We start from the raw sequence: 19,133 nt of genomic DNA, 5'->3' as shown, positions 1-19,133 counted from the left end.
ATCCTGGTGATGAATTATTCACAAGTCTGCTACAGATAAGGAATACTGCGCCATGAAAGCAAAGCAGTAAAGAGTCACGCATAGGAGAACCCTCCCATAGACGAATGGGACTTGAGGGGACTTGGGATGGAAATAAAGATAATTCATGGGATTTTTCTTCAATTAATCTCATATTCTAGATAGCAAACTCCTTCAAGCTAAGAAAAGTATTCAAATTCTTCAAAGTTCAGTGTTACACGGACTGTCCCAAGTTCAACTGCACTAGGTACCTCATTTATCTACATTATAATTAAAATTTTATTTGGAAGTAGGGTCTTGCATCTTTTGTTATAATTTGGTAACAAATTTACCCTCATAAATTAATAAGAAGTAAATTAAATAAAAATGTGTTTATTAGGAGAGGCATAAAGAGTTACTTGTTATAGTTCATATATACATTTTAGGAAGAAAAAAATTAAAATTTATCATGATCTCATGCTGGGGTAGAATGATGATGAGGGAACTATTGTATTATTTCCATTCTTAATGTTTACCTCTTCCTATTTCATCAAATAAAAAAAAAAAAAAACCAAAGCATGCTGTACTTCCAGTTTGAAAAAAATCCAATAGAAACTCATAGAAACTGTATAACCTCAAATTTAATACATGGTAATATAATAGTAACCAGCAATGAAATAGGACACTCAGAGCAATATGCTAGAGGGCCAGTTTTGTGAATGTGCTTTCTGTCCATGATTGTACAGAACCAACCCCCTTCCTACTGGTGGCAGTGTGGACTCACACGCCTGTGTGATGAGATGAAGGAGAAGGAATGACGGAGGAATTGTGATAAGACATGTGGGCACAGACAGGACCAACAGCTGTGGTCCTGGGGGCTTCAGTCTAGCACACACAACTGCAGGAAAATGGCTAAAGAGAAAGTAGCAGACAAAACATGGAAACCCTGGACAGAGCCATAAATCCTTATTCCTAGAGGAGACTGGACAAGATATTGTTTCATGCAGCTAGCCACCAAGGAGCAACATGTACGAACCCGTGAATTACTGATTTCTGCAGTGATCAGTTTCATATTTTTAGACTGCCCTTGGCTACAAGTAAATAAAAGCACACACAATCTAAGTGCGGCTGAGGGCACACTACCATCGCCATGCTTTCGAGCCTGAGTGACAGCTACCTCAACAAGTTTTCATCATGAGCAACACAGTCCTCAGTTTGTATAACCATGGGGTGTGTGTGTGTGTGTGTGTGTGTGTGTGTGTGTGTGTGTGTGTGTGTGTGTAAGAAGTTAATGTTGGTTCTTTTCCTCCATCATCCTCTACCTTATTTTCTGGAATAAGGGTCTTTCCCTGAACCTGGAGTTCACTATCCTGGAGCCTGGCCTGGATTCTCCTGTCTCTGCCTCCTCAGTGCTAAGGACTTGAAGGGACTAGCTCCCCTTTAGGCAGCCATAACAGCCGAACACGTGCTTGCTATAACCTTGCCTTGGTCACTTAGAGGTCAGATGCGTGTCTTGTGACAAGGAACCAATCAGAAGTTAGCTGGTGGCACTATGCTTTATGGCTCTGGGTGTGCTTTACGGACAAGCGCACAGCAATGACGTAGAGAGCATAGCAACCACCCTGGGAGGGCCTATGGGCCATAACAACCAGTTGACCAATCAACACAGGGCAAGCCCTCCAAGCCTGGAAGCACACCAATCCTGAGCCTGTGCGTACCCCTAGACACTCCCCTTACGCTGTCCTATAAAGATCTGTGTGCAGCGGCTTCAAACTGTCTTTGCTAGCTATCCGACATGGTGGGTGGGTCAAAGACCCGAGCTAACATGGGGTTAGCTCGTTAAACTACAATAAAGCCTCATGCAATTTGCATCAAGCTTTCTGCCTCCATTCTGTGATTGGGGTGGCCGAGGTCCTGGGCTAAGATTCTGGAAGCCTCAGCTTTCCGAGGGTCTTACAGACTAATCTGCAGAATTATAACATAATGTCTATAATCCTCAAAATTATAGACACACACCAACATAACATAGCTCACTTTTACATCATACTGGGGATCTAATTTAGGTCCTCATGCTTGCGCAGCCATCCTGAAAATACTAAAATAATCATCTCCTCCATCATAAACCTCTCAAACTATCTTCCATCGGCTCACTGAAGCCAAGATGCTCAGAATAAGCCACCCCAGCATATACACACCACTCTAGTATGCTGAACATTTATAAACACATGAAAAAGTAGGTACAAAAAGATGTCTCTGGCCTTCGCTACTTTTCTTTAAAAAATTGCATTTTTTCCACATTCAGTCCTTGTGTGGAAGAGGCAACAGCTTATCCTCAAAGTGAGAAGGCTAAGAGAACTCTGCATGGCTCTGGTAAAGGAATAGTAAAATATGCCTATGTGCACAATTTAGGTGCTTTTCCACAATTAATATTTTTTGTCTATTCCCTCCCGAAGAAAGCAGATCCATGCCTTGCTCACCCATCACCAGAGACTCCTCCTGTAGCTGATGGGAACTAATAGAGACCTAAAGCCAAATATTATGAAAGAAGGGAGAGACCTTGTAACACTCAGTCTTAAATGGGATGTCTCCATCAAATCCTTCCCCTCAGGTTCAGGGAAGCCTGTAGAAGAGGAGAAAGAAATAGAGTAAGAGCCAGAGGGGAGGGAGGACAGGGCCCTCTCAATGAACACAATCAAAACGGATATGAACTCAGGGACCGAGGCAACCTGCACAGGAACTGCAGGGGTCTCATCCTGATGGGGGTCCTGAAGTTGAAAGGAGAAAGGGACACACCTCCATTCCTAACCAGAAGCTATATTCAATTGGCAGCCACTTACAAATGAAAAATCTGTTTTTCTTAGGGCACCTCACTGGGGAAATAAATGACTCTCAAGGGTGGGCTCTATGCACAAGACAAAATGAACTCAATAGCACCTTTGTCTCATAATGCTGCCAGAGTGACTTTTTTTTAACCATACAGGTCCTTTGCATATGTATTATGACTTCCAGTTTTGTACTTTTAAGGGATCCCTGTGTGTGTGTGTGTGTGTGTGTGTGTGTGTGTGTGTGTGTGTGTGTGTACATGTGTGTTTCTTGTACATGTGTGTTTCTTTTTATTGGGCTCCTTCTCTTGCCTGGCTGTTTTGCCATATTCTGGCTTGTTTGTTTTGTTTTACCTTATTGTATTTCATTAGGATTCTATAGAGGCCTGTTTGTTTTCGAATGAGAGCCAGAACAGTATAGACCCAGATAGAAGGGGACATGAAGAGGAATTGGGTGGACAGGGAGGAGGGGAAACCTTAATCAGAATATATTATATGAAAAAAAAACCTATTTTCAATAAAAATACTCTTTGACCAGTCCCTTACTTAACTAATTCTAAGTGCTACTTAGGGGTTTCGTATTTCTTCAGTGATTCTCATGCTATGCAAAATCGGTATTAAATAAATCTTTATGTTTTTCTGTAATCGATACAGCTCATGTTAATTTAATTCTCAGGCCTATCTGGGACCCTGAAGAAGGGATATGGTGTTTCCCTGCCTTTATCAAGCAATCTGTCCTTGCTGTGCAGTGCAGATTTTAAATGTGCTTTTCTTTTTTGCTGCTTACCTACTATTAACTAGTCACAGGCTCTCTGAAATGCCTTCCCTTAATTGTGCTTGTCTTTATATTCACAAAACCTCAAACTCACCAAATATTCAGAGTGCCTCTCTTTCTGAAAAGCACTTCCATTAAGTCTCTAGTACCTGCACCTGACTCCAGCTTCCTGGGATGAAGAGAAAAGATGTGAAGAAAAACTTGGTGCAACTAGTTAAAAATAATTAACAAAATGTTTTAGCCAGCCCTAAAGGAGAAATAATGGGCTACATGGAAATGAGGAGGAGCAGACCCTAACCTACATGACCATTAAGGAAAACCTGGCAAATTAGTCAAATAATGTTGAGGAAAGAAAAGAGAACAAAACAAAACAGGATTTTGAGTAAAAGGACAAACATGTAGAATTGCCAGGGGACAGAAGAGGAGGGAACATGACAGATTTTAGGAGCTATAAGAAAGATTCATTAGGTGTAGGACTGAAGATGCAGGTTTGGAGCACGCCACCACCCACATACCACCCCTTCAGCACACGGCACAGGAAGTCCAAGCTGTTACCTGCAAACCCCAAAGCCAACCCACATCCTCCCAGCAGCAGCAGATCTAGGAGCAGCACAGCTGGAAGACAAGGTCACTGCTATGAGTGCACACTGCTATGAGTCCTATAGCAGGTACCACATTCAAAACTCCTCACTGATTGGACCTAATAATAACATTGAATAATAATAATAACAAAAATAATAATAATAATGGTTATTTGCTTATTTTGATACTTTCATGTCTTTTTTTAGATCATTTCTTTTTTTCCTTTTTAAAGTTTAAATTAGAAACAAGCCTGTTTTACATGTCAATCCCAGTTCCCTCTCCCACTCCTCCTCCCCTGCTGCCCACCGACCCCCTTATCCAATCCCCTTTCTGCTCCACAGAGATGGTGAGGTCTTCCATGGGGGAATCTTCAAAGTCTGTCAAATCATTTGGAGCAGGGCCTAGGCCCTCCCGTGTGTGTCTAGGCTGAGAGAGTATCCCTCTATGTGGAATGGGCTCCCAAAGTCCATTCTTGTACTAGGGATTAAACACTGATCCACAATTAGATGTAGGGGAAACTGTAGCCACGCCTGCTTAGGGCGTGGTCAGGGTGACATAGAGGGAGGGACGTTCAGGTGGCATGTTCCTGCTTTCGGTTTCATCTTTGGCTTACTGTAGGGACTGCTGCCCGCAGGCTGGCTAGGTCGCTCTGTAAGTAAGGCTTTTCCCTATTAAATTCCCTTGTATTTTACCTGGCTCCTTATTGGTAATTTCCCACAATAACTAGAGGCCCCACAGATTGTCTAGACCTCCAAACTGACATCCACATTCACAGGGTCTGGATCAGTCCTATGCTGGTTTCCCAGCTATCAGTCTGGGGTCCATCAACCCCCACTTGTTCAGGTCAGCTGTTTCTGTGGGTTTCTTCAGCCTAGTCGTGACCCCTTTGCTTATCACTCCTCCCTCTCTGCCACTGGATTTCAGAGTTCAGCTCAGTGTTTATCTGTGGGTGTTTGCTTCTTCCTCTATCAGCTACTGGCTGAAGGTTCTAGGATGGTATATGAAGTAGTCATCAATCTCATTACTGGAGAAGGGCATTTAAAGTAGTCTCTCAATTAATGCTTAGATTGTTAGTTGTGGTCATCCTTGTAGATCTCTGGACATTTTCCTATGCCTGATTTCTGTTTAAACCTATAATGGCTACTTCTATTATGGTATCTCTTTTCTTGCTCTCCTCTATTCTTCCCCTGACTCGATATTCCTGCTCCTACATGTCCTCCTCACCCCTAATCTTCTCCCCTTTTCATTCTCCTAACTCCCTCTCCCCTCCCCCATAAATTTTCCCATTTTGCTCAGTAGATCTTGTCCCTTTCCCCTTCTCCGGGGGACCATGTATGTCTCTCTTAGGGTCGTCCTTGTTTCCTAGCTTCTCTGGCAGTGTGGATTGTAGGCTGCTACTTCTTTGCTCTATGTCTAAAATCCATATATGAGTGAGTACATACCATGTTTGTCTTTTTGTGACTGGGTTACCTCACTCAGGATGGTTTCTTCTAGTTCCATCCATTTGCCTGTGAATTTCAAGATTCCATTGTTTTTTTTTTTTTTTTTTTTTTTTGCTGAGTAGTACTCCATTGTGTAAATGTACCACATTTTCTCTATCAATTCTTCAGTTGATGGGCATCTAGGTTGCTTCCGGGTTCTGGCTATTACAAATAATGCTGCTATGAACATGGTTGAGCAGATGTCCTTGTTATATGAATGTGCATCCTTTGGGTATATGCCTAAGATTAGAATTGCTGAATCTTGTGGTATACTGATTCCCATTTTCCTGAGGAACTGCCATACTGATACTGTACGAGTTGACACTCCTACCAGCAGTGGAGAAGTGTTCCCCTTTCTATACAACCTGTCCAGAATAAACTGTCACTGGTGTTTTTGATTTTGGCCATTCTGACATGTGTAAGATTGTATCTCAGAGATGTTTTGATTTGCATTTCCCTGATGGCTAAGGATGTTGAACACTTTCTTTTGTGTCTTTCAGACATTTTAGATTCCTCTATTGAGAATTGTCTATTTAGTTCTGTACCTCCCTTTTTTAATTGGATTGTTTGGTGTTTTGGAGACTAGCTTCTTGAGTTCTTTGTAAATTTTGGAGATCAGCCCTCTGTCAGATGTGGGGTTGGTGAAAATCGTTTCCCAGTCTGTGGGCTGCCATTTTGTCTTGTTGACTGTGTCCTTTGCCTTACAGAAGCTTCTCAGTATCATGAGATCCATTTTTATTAAATGTCAATCTCAGTGTCTGTGCTACTGGTGTTATGTTCAGGAAGCATTCTCCTGTACCAATTCCTTCGAGGGTACCACATACTTTCTTTTATAAGAGGTTCAGTGTGGCTGGATTTGTGTTGAGATCTTGATCCACTTGGCCTGAAGTTTTGTGCATGGCGATAGACATGGATCCATCTGTAGTCTTCTACATGTCAGCATACATCTCTCTATGCCAGCACCATTTGTGGAAGACTCTTTCTTTTTTCCATCGTATAACTTTAGCTTCTTTGTCAAAAATCAGGTGTTTGAAGGTGTGTGGGTCCATTTCAGGGTTTTCAATTTGATTCCATTGGTCTACCCATCCATTTTTGTGCCAATACCAATATGTTTCCAGGACTATAGCTCTGTAATAGAGCTTGAAGTCAGAGATGGTGATGCCTCCAGAAGTTCCTTTATTGTACAGGTTGTTTTGGCTATCCTTGGTCTTTTGTTTTTCCATATAAAGTTGAGAATTGTTCTTTCCAGGTCTGTGAAGAATTGTGCTGGGATTTCGATGGGGAATGCATTGACTCTGTAGATTGCTTCTGGCAAGATTGCCATTATTACTATGTTTATCCTACCTATCCAAGAGCATGGAAGATCTTTCAATTTTCTGATATCTTTAATTTCTTTTTTAAAAAGACTCAAAGTTCTTGCTGTATAGGTCTTTCCCTTGTTTTGTTAGTATTACCCCAAGTTATTTTATGTTGTTTGTTACTATTGTAAAGGGTGATGTTTCTCTGATTTCTTTCTCAGCCCATTTATCATCTATATATAGTAAGGCTACTGATTTTTTTAGTTAATCTTGTATCATGCCATTTTGCTGAAGAAGCTTATCTGCTGTAGGAGCTCCCTAGTTGAACATTTCGAGTCACTAATGTAAACTATCATATCATCTGCAAACACTGAAAGTTTGACTTTTTCTTTTCCAATTTGTATCCCCTTAATCTCCTTTTGTTTTCTTATTGCTCTAGCTAGAACTTCAAGGACAATATTGAAGAGGTACGGAGAGTGGATAGTCTTGTCTCGTTCCTGATTTTAGATGAATTGCCTTGAGTTTCTCTCCATTTAGTTTGATGTTGGCTGTTGGTTTGCTGTATGTTGCTTTTATTTTGTTTAGGTATATTCCTGCTATCCCTGATCTCTCTAAGACCTTTTTCATGAAGGGGTGTTGGGTTTTGTCAAAAGCTTATTCAGTATCTAGTGAGATGATAATGTGATTTTTCTTTCTCAGTTGTTTTTTATAATGGATCACATTGATAGATTTTCGTATGTTGAACCATCCCTGCACCCCTTCGATGAAGCCTACTTGATCATGGTGGATAACTTTTCTGATGTGTTCTTGGATTCGATTTGCCAGTCTTTTATTGAGAATTTTTGCATCAATGTTCATTAGGGATATTGTCCTGTAGTTCTCTTTCTTAGTTGTATCTTCGTGTGGCTTGGGTACCAATGTTATTGAAAGCTCATATAAAGAGTTTGGCAATGACCTTTCCACTTCTATGGTGTGGAATACTTTGTGGAGAACTGGTATTAGCTGTTCTTTGAATTTCTGGTAGAATTCTGTACTGAAGCCATCTGTTCCTAGACTTTTTGTGGTTGGGACACTTTTGATGAATGCTTCTATTTTATTAGGGGTTATAGGTCTATTTAAATTGCAGATCTGTTCTTTATTTAATTTTGGTAAATGATATCCATCCAGAAAATTGTCAATTTCCTTTAGATTTTTGAATTTTGTGGAGTATGTGTTTTCAACGTTTGAACTGATGATTCTCTGGATTTCCTCAGTGTCTATTGTTATGTCCTCCTTTTCATTTCTGATTTTGTTAGTTTGCATATTCACTCTCTGCCATTTGGTAAGTTTGGATAAAGGATTGTCTAACTTGTTGATTTTCTCAAAGAACCAACTCTTTGTTACATTGATTCATTGTATTGTTTTCCTAGTTTCTACTTTACTGATTTTAGCCCTCAATTTGATTATTTCTTGGCATCTACTCCTCCAGGGTGAGTTTGCTTCTTTTTGTGCTAGAGCTTTCAGTTGTTCTGTCAATTCTCTAGTGTGACTATTCTCCAGTTTCTTCATGTGGGCATTTAGTGCTATGAACTTTCCTTTTAGCACTGCTTTCAAAGTGTCCCATAATTTGGGTATGTTGTGTCTTCATTTTCTTTCAATTCTAGGAAGGCTTTAATTTCTTTCTAGATTTCTTCCTTGACCCAGGAATGGTGCAATTACCACTGCTCAGTTTCCATGAGTTTTTAGGGTTTCTGCAATTTGTTTTGTTGAATTCTGCTTTAAAATATGGTGGTCTGATAAGATACAGGTGGTGATTCCATTTCTTTTTGTACCTGTTGAGGTTTGCAATTTTGCAAATTATGTGGTTGATTTTAGAGACAGTTCCATGTGGTGCTTTTGTGTTTTGATGGAATCGTCTATAGATGTCTGTTAACTCCCATTGTGTAATAACTTCTGTTAGTTTCTTTGTTAATTTTCTGTCTGGTGGTTCTGTCTATTGGTGAAAGTAGGGCGTTGAAGTCTCCCATTATAAGTGTGTGAGGTTTTATTTGTGATTTGAGTTTTAGTAATGTTTCTTTTACAAATGTGTATGTGTTTGTATTTGGGGCATAGATGTTCAGGACTGAGACTTCATCTTGATAGATTTCTCCTGTGATGAATATGAAATGATCTCCTTCATCTCGTTTGATTGTTTTTAGTTTAAAATCTAATTTGGTAGATATTAGGATTGCTACACCAGCTTGTTTCTTGGGTCCATTTGATTGGAAAATCTTTTCCCAACCCTTTACTCTGAGGTACCATCTGTCTTTGAATTCGAGATGAGTTTCTTGTATGCAGCAGAAGGATGGACTCTGTCTTCATATCCATTCTGTTCACCTGTGTCTTTTTATAGGCAAGATAAGACCATTAATGCTGAGGGATGTCAATAATGACCATTGATTGTTCATTCTTGTTTTGGATTTGTTGTTGTTGCAATTGTGTGTGGATTTCCACACCTTTTTTCTTTTGGCTGTTGGTAAAGTGTGATGATTATCTATTGCCTATGTTTTTCTGGTTGTAGTTAACTTCCTTGGGTTGGGGTTTTCCTTCCAGAACTTTCTGTAGCGTTTGATTAGTGAATACGTATTGTTTAAATCTGATTTTGTCATGGAATATCTTGTTTTCTCCATCTATAGTGATTGAAAGCTTTGCTGGATATAGTAGTCTGGGCTGGCTTCCATTGTCTCTTAGTGTCTGTTGAATATCTATCCAGGACCTTCTGGCTTTCAGAGCTTTTGTGGAGAAGTCAGGTGTAATTCTGACAGGTTTGCCTTTATATGTTACTTGGCCTTTTTCCTTAGCTGCTCTTAATATTCTTTCTTTATTCTGTTTGTTTGGGGATTTGATTATTATGTGGCAAGGGGACTTTTCTATGGTTGATTCTACTTGGTGTTCTGTAAGCTTCTTGTATTTTCATTGGCATGTCTTTCTTTAGGTTGGGAAAGTTTTCTTCTATGATTTTGTTGAATATGTTTTCTGCACCTTTGAGGTGGTTTTCTTCACCTTCTTCTATACCTATTATTCTTAGGTTTGGTCTTTTTTCGGTGTCCCATATTTCCTGGATATTTTGTGTTAGCAATTTGTTGGACTTAAGATTTTCTTTGGTTGATGAATCTATTTTCCTAGTGTATCTTCAACTTCTGAGATTCTGTCTTCCCTCTCTTGTATTCTGTTGGTTATGTTTGCATCTATAGTTCATGATCCAGCTTTTCTATTTTCAGAATTCCCTCAATTTGTGTTTTTTTTATTGTCTCTACTTCAGTTTTCATGTCTTGAACCATTTGAATTGTTTCCTTCATCTGTTTGATTGTTTTTTCTTGGCTTTCTTTGCTTTGTTTAAGAGATTTGTTGATTTCTTGTATTTTTTGGTTTGTTTTTTCTTTCTTTTTTTAAGGGATTTTCTCATATCCTCTTCGAGGGCCTCTATCATTTTCATGAAGTTGTTTTTATGGTTATTCTCTTCTGCTTCATCTGCCTTGGGATGTTCAGGTCTTGCTGGTGTAGAGTCCCTAGACTCTGGTGGTGTCATATTGTATTTTTCTGTTGTTGAATCTGGTTTTATATTGTCTTCTTCCCATCCCTTCTCCCAGTGGGTGCCAGAGAAGTCTTACTCTCCTGGTGGGTACAGGTCCAATGTTCCCTTCCAGTGGTTGCAAGCAGGTCCAATACTCCAATGGCTTTCCTCTTCCCATGGGTGTAGGTGGGGCTAGTACCACGGCCTTGTCAGTCTCTGGGTAGGCTGTACAGCCGGGATGGGATCCCTGGTACCCAGTCCCCAGGCATCAGTGGTTCTGAGCAGGGCATGGTAAGGTGGGACGGAAATAGGCAGAGAAAGGGACTAGGATGCTAGCAGTCTCTGGGAGGACTGGCCTGAGGAATGGGATCCCCAGTGCATAGTTCCCAGCCTCAGGCAGCTCTGAACAGTCAAATCATTTATTTTACCCTAGTGTGGGAGTTTTTTGTACATGGGTATCTTGTTAAGTTGAGATACAATTGTTTCTTTTTAGACAAAATGATGAGTACTATATTATAGTTACTCTCAATTATACAAAAAATGTGAGTCACATAATTACATTTCCATTTTAAATAATATTTGCAGAAGTGCTTGAAACATGCAGATACAGTTGCAAAGATTTACCATTTTTTCTTAATAAACCCCAAGTCTGCTATATGTGGTTAATTCTCGATTGACTGTTTTCTTCTACTAAACAAATACTAAATTATAGCAATTTACTGCTGGAAATAGCACAAAATATTTAGTATAGTTCACTGAATTACTTCTGTTGTGTCTGTACATTGAACTACTTGCCAATTATGACATTGAACAAGGTTTTTCTTCAAAGAGAGAAAAGGATTTCTTCCCTTAACTTAGAACATAATTGCTGGAGTAAATCTCCGAGGGACCTCACTTCTAAGGAATATGTTCCTGCTAGAGTTGCTGCTCCAACAACCATGGCATCTGCCAGATGGACATGGTGTGCTGTGAACAGACGATCCAGTGGATGAAGCCCTCGACAGCAGGCAGTGGACCTCATCCTCTTTTGCCAACCCATGAGTGGTGTAATGGAGGGATTCTGGGAGTGAAGTTGGCCAATGGTGGAAAGGAATGAGAAATCCTTCACAAATTTATCTCCCTGCTGCAAAGGGTAAAAGGTGCTGGTGGCAGCTACATTGCCCAGGAAGCCTTGTGAGGACAAAGCCGTACAGCGTGTGGATCTGAATCAGGAAGAGTAATGCTCGCCTGAGGTGTGCATTCAGGCTTCCCCCCTGTGCTAGATGAACGGTGTCAGACTGGCATGCATTTGCTGATATTTGTGCTACCAAAAGCATTCTAATATACAAGGGTGTTTCCTTGGTGTAAAACTGTAAAATTGATAATGCACATTGGCTTAAGTTATTGCCCTTGCCAGACCAAACAATAAAAATTCATCATTCAATGCTTCAGTTACAATTTTCTAGATGTTCATTTAAAGAAAGACCTAAGACAAATTTCATAACACTTCAACAGGTAATGAAAGTATAAGAAATATAGGCTGTGTACTAACTAATTTAACTGAACATTTGGGTGATGGATGAAAATCATTAAATAATACACAAATGCAAATCAGTAGATGCCTTCTTTAGCTAGAATACAATAAAAGCAGTATTTTAATCTCTTTACATAAACTTTACAATGATGGCTCATGGGCCAAATCAAGGCCATATCTATTTTCCATACACAACACACAACATCTAAACAGAAATATTAAATATTACAAAAACACCCATGGCTCTAACTGGCAACAGGGCGTGAGAAATGATGACTTGCTGATCACTTTACGCTTGCAAAAGATCTGTCTGGACCACTTTACACATGGGCCAGTCTACCTGTTGATAGCTCTATGTCATCAATATGTGTGACCTCTTAACTACGCAAACTCATTAAAATCTTTCCAGATCAGTCCAGATGTGTGTGATACACGAGGAAAAAAAAAACAGGCAGAAATTCAAAAGTAACAGCGCAGAAGTCAATAACCACACATGGTCTTTCCAGCTTCACTACCAGACCTTCCTCTTTAGTGGGCACTCATCTTACCTGCAGCTCTTTCTCTTCTATCTTCCTTTGGAGCACTTTAAGGCACTTGGTAAAATCAGTGTGGTCTTGGTCAGGAGTTGAAATAAGATCACAGCCCTACATGTTCAAGACAGAGAAAGTTAAGAATGAGTAAAGATTTCAGTACATGACCAAAAGGACAAGCTCTACAATAAGGGCATGCTCTACTCATAAAGATGAGCTACCATTAGATAAATCCTCCGAGGCCAGCACTACCCCCTCACTAGAGTCAGCATCATTATCTTTGTCCCTTTTTTCTTTCACATAAAGGGACACACCAGGAAAGAAGCTACAATTATAAGATGATTATGTCAATCATTTTCCTTAGGAAAGTACATATTTTAGCATGTAATCAGGCCCTCAGAGATACTGATGTGATAACATTCAAGATTAACACAAGGACTTTGTACTAGTATAATAAATTATACTCACAGTAAAATTACCTGCATGAAAATATAAAGTATACTTTTAAAAGTTTAATTTCTTTAAGCAGACTTCATCACTTGAGTTACTTGAATAGAAAAACTGACATTATTATTGAACTAGTGATTGCATTTCATACTTTAGGTAAAATTCGGTTAGCTGTCCTGTAAGATTCTTTTATAGTCCTGCTTCCCCACGTGAGCAGCAGCAGAAAGAGCTGTCCCTGTGCACTTATGTGTCTTGAAATTATCTTTGCGACATTATGGAGTGAAATTATAACTTCTGTGCCTTCTTTGTAACATTTCACCATCTGCAGGACACCAAAGCCTATTCCAAAGGTCAAAGCCAGAAGAGTGCAGTTCAACATCTCTTGTGAACTTTGATGGATAAAGATCCTGTGTTTTTGAAAAGACATCTTCTTTCCTAATGTCATACAGAGGCAAAGGTTGTATAAAACCAGACTGGGAGGGAGCTCCATACTTCTTAATCCAGGAATGAAACAATTCTTGGACTCTTGACAAGCAGCTGAGTAAGGAGAAAGTAAAACATAATCCCGTGTATAGAGTTGCCATTCAAAGAGTTTTCAAGGATACAAAACACCCATATGGACTCCTAAATTATTCTAAGAACCATCCTCAGCAGATTTAAGACTTCTTTTTTTACCTCAAGGTCTCTTTAAATGTGTCAAACCCAACCTGTGCGTTATTCATTCAGGACTTCCTCAGAATGAAGTGACCAGTGAAAAAATTAATTTCTTACCATTCAGAAATATATGACGCTCTAAAAGGCATATATGTCATCTTTACAAGATCAAAGACATAATTTCCTGACCCTAAAAGAACATTGAAATTTGCTATTATCACCAAGCAAGGGCATGAAAAAGTGGCTGATGTAAAGCTAACAGTCTGAAAAAGAAAGACATATGCGAGTCACTTAGGCATATTAGGAAAGTGACAGATATGGCTGTCACCATCTCCTACTAATGGAGAGCTCCCTGAGGGTAAGAATTTTGTTTCTTTCTGTACTGCTTCCCATTCTTGCACCTGTCTGCTACACAGTAAATGTCTCATAAGTATTTTCCATGATGTTTACTTTTGCAGCATAGGAACACATAACAAATGTGTTAAATGTACACATATTTATAGATGTTTATAGGTGTATTGGCAATAGGTGGGGCAGCATCTTCTTGATAAACATATCACATTTAACAACTGGGATTTGTCTTTCTTTTTTAAAATAGTGACAACAGAACAACCACACAAAGGAGATAAACCTGAACAGGCAAACACAAACAGCAACAGACAATTCACTGACCAGCCTATGTTGAGGCCATCCTTACACAATCAGCGGACAGCAACAGAGAAAATGCCAACTGGCAGGATAAAATCTAGAACCACTGCAACATCTTACACATGAAAGAAGTCCACAACTGACCTGATGATCTTAGTTATAGAGTAATATTCAGCCAGGGCCTGGAAACAAACATTATGGATATTGCCATGTTAAGGGGACACATCTGGAAGCAAAATGTCTTATAATCTTCTTGAATCAGCTCAATGAGAGTGGTACTTATTATTAATTTTTAAAGCCATTTCTGAAAATTGGAAACACCGTGAATTAATTACCCAGGGCTAGTGAAGTCATGTATCTTGGAGACAAATCACTTCAACTTTCCTAACTATATTCTAAATACTATCCTTATACACAGATAAGCGTTGTGCTCACTTTACATCAAAGAAACTTCCCTTGGCAACAGATGGAGTCCATTACAGAGTCCACATCTGATCAAAAGGCATAGAACAAAAGACTGTAGGGTGCCTAGTTCCAAATGATAATTCTACAACACCACTCCTGCATAAGAAGTTCAGGGATCATTGCAGAAGAGGAAAAGGAAATATTGTAAGAGCAGGAAGACCAGGGAGTTTGCTGTGACATGTGCTTCCTTAAAATGTCACAGAAGCTACACCCATGAAATCTTATTAACATGACTGCATTAACAAGGCCCAAACAATGATGACACATTGGGCATGCATTTGGAAGAGGGAAAGCGCATGGGGCCTCAACCCTAGACAAAAAAGTATGGGCAACAGGGGGATACTGAGAGCAGGAGGAAGTCTTCCCTAGGGAAAAGCCTCCCAAGCATTTACCCAATCCCATGGTCTTGAAACAATATACATATAAGTAACATTTCAGGAACTGAACAGGCTATATTTATATATTTGGGGATATACATATATGTGTCTAGACATGTACATACACATATATGTATAAATGTGAGCACAATTAAAAAGGGGAGCATGAATTTGAGAAACAGCAAGGCATATGTGTCCATGGGAGGGGTTTGGAGATAAAAGAGAAGGGGAGATGATGTAATTCTTTTATGATTTCAATATATATCTATTAGAGCACCTGACCCAAATGAGAAAGGCTGGTATACCTGACTCTACCTCATCACTGGTAATGGAACCACAAAAAATTCCAGGTCAAGATGAGAAGCAAGACTACTAACACAGAAAAGTCAAAAGATCACAAAACCAAGAATTCCTAGAAATCCTGCTTAAGGCGTTTAAAGGCTATCACATCTTGGGAATTTCATGAGTATAAAAGAATAAAAATGAAGTCACTGGAAGCAGAAACAGTTACAATATACCTGCAAGGTGGCTTTTAACTTCAGTGAGGAGCCTGCTAAATGAAATCCAGGCCAAGTGCAGTAACAGCTAAATATGACTTCATTGTGACATCCACAGCTTAGGACACAGGACTTGCATGGTGGGAGCTGGATCTAACGTGAAAGCCTCCTTCCTGTAGTGTAGCTCCCAAAGTATCAGGAAATCTTATCCCTGCATTTTCATTGATTTTTTTCTTACTTTCATAAAATGCAGGATTTTTAACAAATTGTTTTTTCTTTTTAAAGATTTACACACACACACACACTGTTCTGCATGTAGAGGAGGTACCAGATCTCATTACAGGTGGTTGCTGGGAACTGAACTCAGGATCTTTGGAAGAGCAGCCAAAGCACTGAGCCATCTCTGCAGCCCCAAAAGCTGGGTTTTTCAAAGCAAAAAAGTATTACTATTTCATGAGGCAGCAGGTGGCTCCAATTTCACACTGCATACATCTGTAATTTTTTTGTCATTTAACAAGTAGATACTTACATGACTTAATGTTACTAAGTTCCCTTTATGAATATGCTACACTCTCATGCTGGACGTGATATTTGTTATTACATTTCATTAATTGTAGTTTACAGTGACTTAAAACAAGAACATCTACACTGAGGCCACAAAGTTCAGTATATGTTGATGCCAAGGTTATTACAATTTTGTTCTAACCAAAAAATAATCTTTGAAGGTATGGAACCACATACCCACCTGAGCTCTTCTGAAGTACACACACACAAGAGGAAAAGTAAGAAGAAAGGAAGCTAGAGCAACAACTTCAAGAATTCTGTACCAGCTTTAGAGTTGACAATAATCTCATTTATCAAGCATCTCTCATCCCATAAAAAAGCAAGAAAAAGTTACATAAACTTAATTATAAATCACCAATAACCTACTTTTTAGTTCTTATTTATGACTATGTCAAATGTCTGCAGCTCTGTTAAATAATGCTATGTAGTGTCTGGAGTTGGGGGCAATAGCTCACTTCTAGAGTGCTTGCCTGACATGCAGGAAATCTAGTATTTGATCCTATACAATGAAAAAGAAAACATACAATTATTGTTTTTATATGAAGAAGAAGGGGTCTGCCAGATACTAGAAACACAGTCTAGCAGAAATGAAACATGAACAATGTGAATAGTAGCATATAGAATATAAATTACATTTGATTACTCATGAGAAAGAAAAACAGAAAGACATTCAGGCTCCTTATCTCCCTCTTGCCATTCAGAAAAACGCCTAGAAAAGCTTGCTTATGTTTAATATGTTTCTGAAGAAAATAATTTTCAGTTCATTCTTAAATCACAGTTTCCCTTTTGGCAGGCAGTGTGGACATCTGAAGTAATATTTTGGCTTTTGCACTAAGCTGCATTCTCTATAAAATAACTTTATCAGGAAGCGCTGTACTTGGGGAATAAGCAGACATTTACTAATATCAAAATAGCCCTTTTTGCAGGCTTGGATCTGTTCAGTGTGCCAGGCTTCAAAGTAGCATCAGTAGACCAGAAGGCAAGAGACATATTGAAAAAATTCTTTACCAAAGTAGCTTACATTTCATAGTATGCTACATATAAACAGATATTATAAAATATCTTTCATTTTATAATTCATGCATAGAGTTGTGTGGAATTGTTCCAAGCAAATACTACCTTAAGGGTCTACATTATTTACAATCTCAATCTCTCTGTGTGTGTCTGTGTGTGTAAGAGAGAGACAGAGACAGAGACAGAGACAGAGAGACAGATAGACAGACAGACAGACAGATAAACAGACAGACAGACAGAGACAGACAGGAAAAGACAGACAAAGTCGTAGACATTGACACTGAGAGAAACAAAGATCCCCAAGCTTGGGAAAGTAACAAATGCTGTCAATGACATTCTGCATGAAACTTGAAACTATTATCATAAAACTCACCCAAAACAATGAAGAACCAAGATAACCAAGGGACATTTTTGAAGTAAGGTAGTTGAACTTGCCCTTCTTCAGACTTACAGTAATTAAAACCAAAATGTTGGAAACTTAAACAATGGAAGAGGAGTGCCCCCAGGGCAGAGGTCGCTGTCCATATGGTACACAGCTATGTTCTAGGAACATGACTGGTACTGGCACATTAAAGGGACATGTAATGTGTAGCTGCTGGATGAACTGTCTTGAAGAACTGAGGAAAAAGAAGTCAATGTATGCACACTCACATTTGGAATCTGAACATCAGACAAGAAACAGAGTGACAAAAGTGACCAGACTTTCTGGTGATCTCTTGAAGAAATAAAAAAAAAAAAACACTATTCTACTAGAAAATAACATCCAGTAAACAACTTAGAGTGAGAAGGAAACTCCTAAACACTATGAGACACTTCCTACCTACAAATGGTGGCTTTACAATTTAGAAGAAAAAATGTTTAAGAATTGATAAAGACACAAAAATGGGAAACTATTTTGATGATAGAGAACAGGAAATAAGTCAAATGAGTAAATAATATAAAAAGATACTTGTTTTTATCAATCAGAAAAATGCAAGAAAAAAATCAAATTGACACGCACATCCCACACAAAGCATGAATAAAAATAAAATGCTGGTACAATCAAGCATTGCAACATTTTGACGACTAAAAAGGATGAACATAAAATACACAGAGAAGCACCAATGTATCACATATTCCTGAGGTGCACACCCATAGACATGTACGTGCATACAGCCCTACAGGGAACTGTTCAGAACACTGGACACCAAACCCCACAAGGCTCATGTCTTATGCAGAATGGAGCAGCATTAGAATATAACCTATGCAGACCCTCCCACAGACATAATACCATGTCTGTATTTCCCACGAGTGCTGCTGTGCAGAATATCTTACAGTAAGATGGTAAGGTAAAAGTCTATATGTGCTCTTCATGGCTGGAATTCTGTTCTCCTGAACTCCCTTTCAATTCTTTATTGTTCAAACTCCCCCCAATGCAGAACCACACCCATGGTTATAGTAACCAGTCATATTAATTACCACACATAATTAACAAGTTTTTGTTAAAGTACAAAGAAATGCAAGGCATTAGAATTTTTTAGACTTATCAATGAATGAGAGCTACCTTGAATTCCATAGGCAAATATACTTAAGTTGGGTGCTAATTACACATTTATTATTTTTTTTATAGATTTATACCTCATGTACTTCATACAGTTGTTTTGAAATTACCCATGATTTCCTACTAAGTAAGGATAGAAGAGTAGGCTAACTTTTGTAGTGCTAGAGGCTAAAACAATCATTAATACTGATCAAATTTAGCCTTCTTCCATCTGCCTATTAAAGTAGTACAATCCTACAGTGACAGGAAATTTATGACTAATACATTTGAAATCTGAACAATTCTATTAAAAGTCTATCATATTATTATATCAAGGTGGAATATATCACCATTGATCATCTTATAAATGGTCTTAGTTGTGCTCTATGGAATCATACAAAATTAAGAACATTTGCCT

The 19,133-nt window shown here is 38.9% G+C and overlaps 1 protein-coding gene across 10 annotated transcripts in view; it reads right to left on the bottom strand.

Annotated features, from left to right (window-relative positions):
* Positions 1-19,133, bottom strand: part of Tpk1 (thiamin pyrophosphokinase 1) — a 336,395-nt gene that overhangs the window by 149,746 nt on the left and 167,516 nt on the right. For all 10 annotated transcript variants that reach the window (XM_027389793.2, XM_035450436.1, XM_027389796.2 and 7 more), the window contains one exon: positions 12,549-12,644. In XM_027389793.2, the coding sequence (XP_027245594.1) occupies positions 12,549-12,644 (96 nt within the window). The remainder of the gene's footprint in view (positions 1-12,548; positions 12,645-19,133) is intronic.

Source organism: Cricetulus griseus (assembly GCF_003668045.3).
Source record: "Cricetulus griseus strain 17A/GY chromosome 1 unlocalized genomic scaffold, alternate assembly CriGri-PICRH-1.0 chr1_0, whole genome shotgun sequence".
Lineage (NCBI taxonomy): Eukaryota > Metazoa > Chordata > Mammalia > Rodentia > Cricetidae > Cricetulus > Cricetulus griseus.
This window is presented reverse-complemented; position numbering and strand designations above follow the sequence as displayed.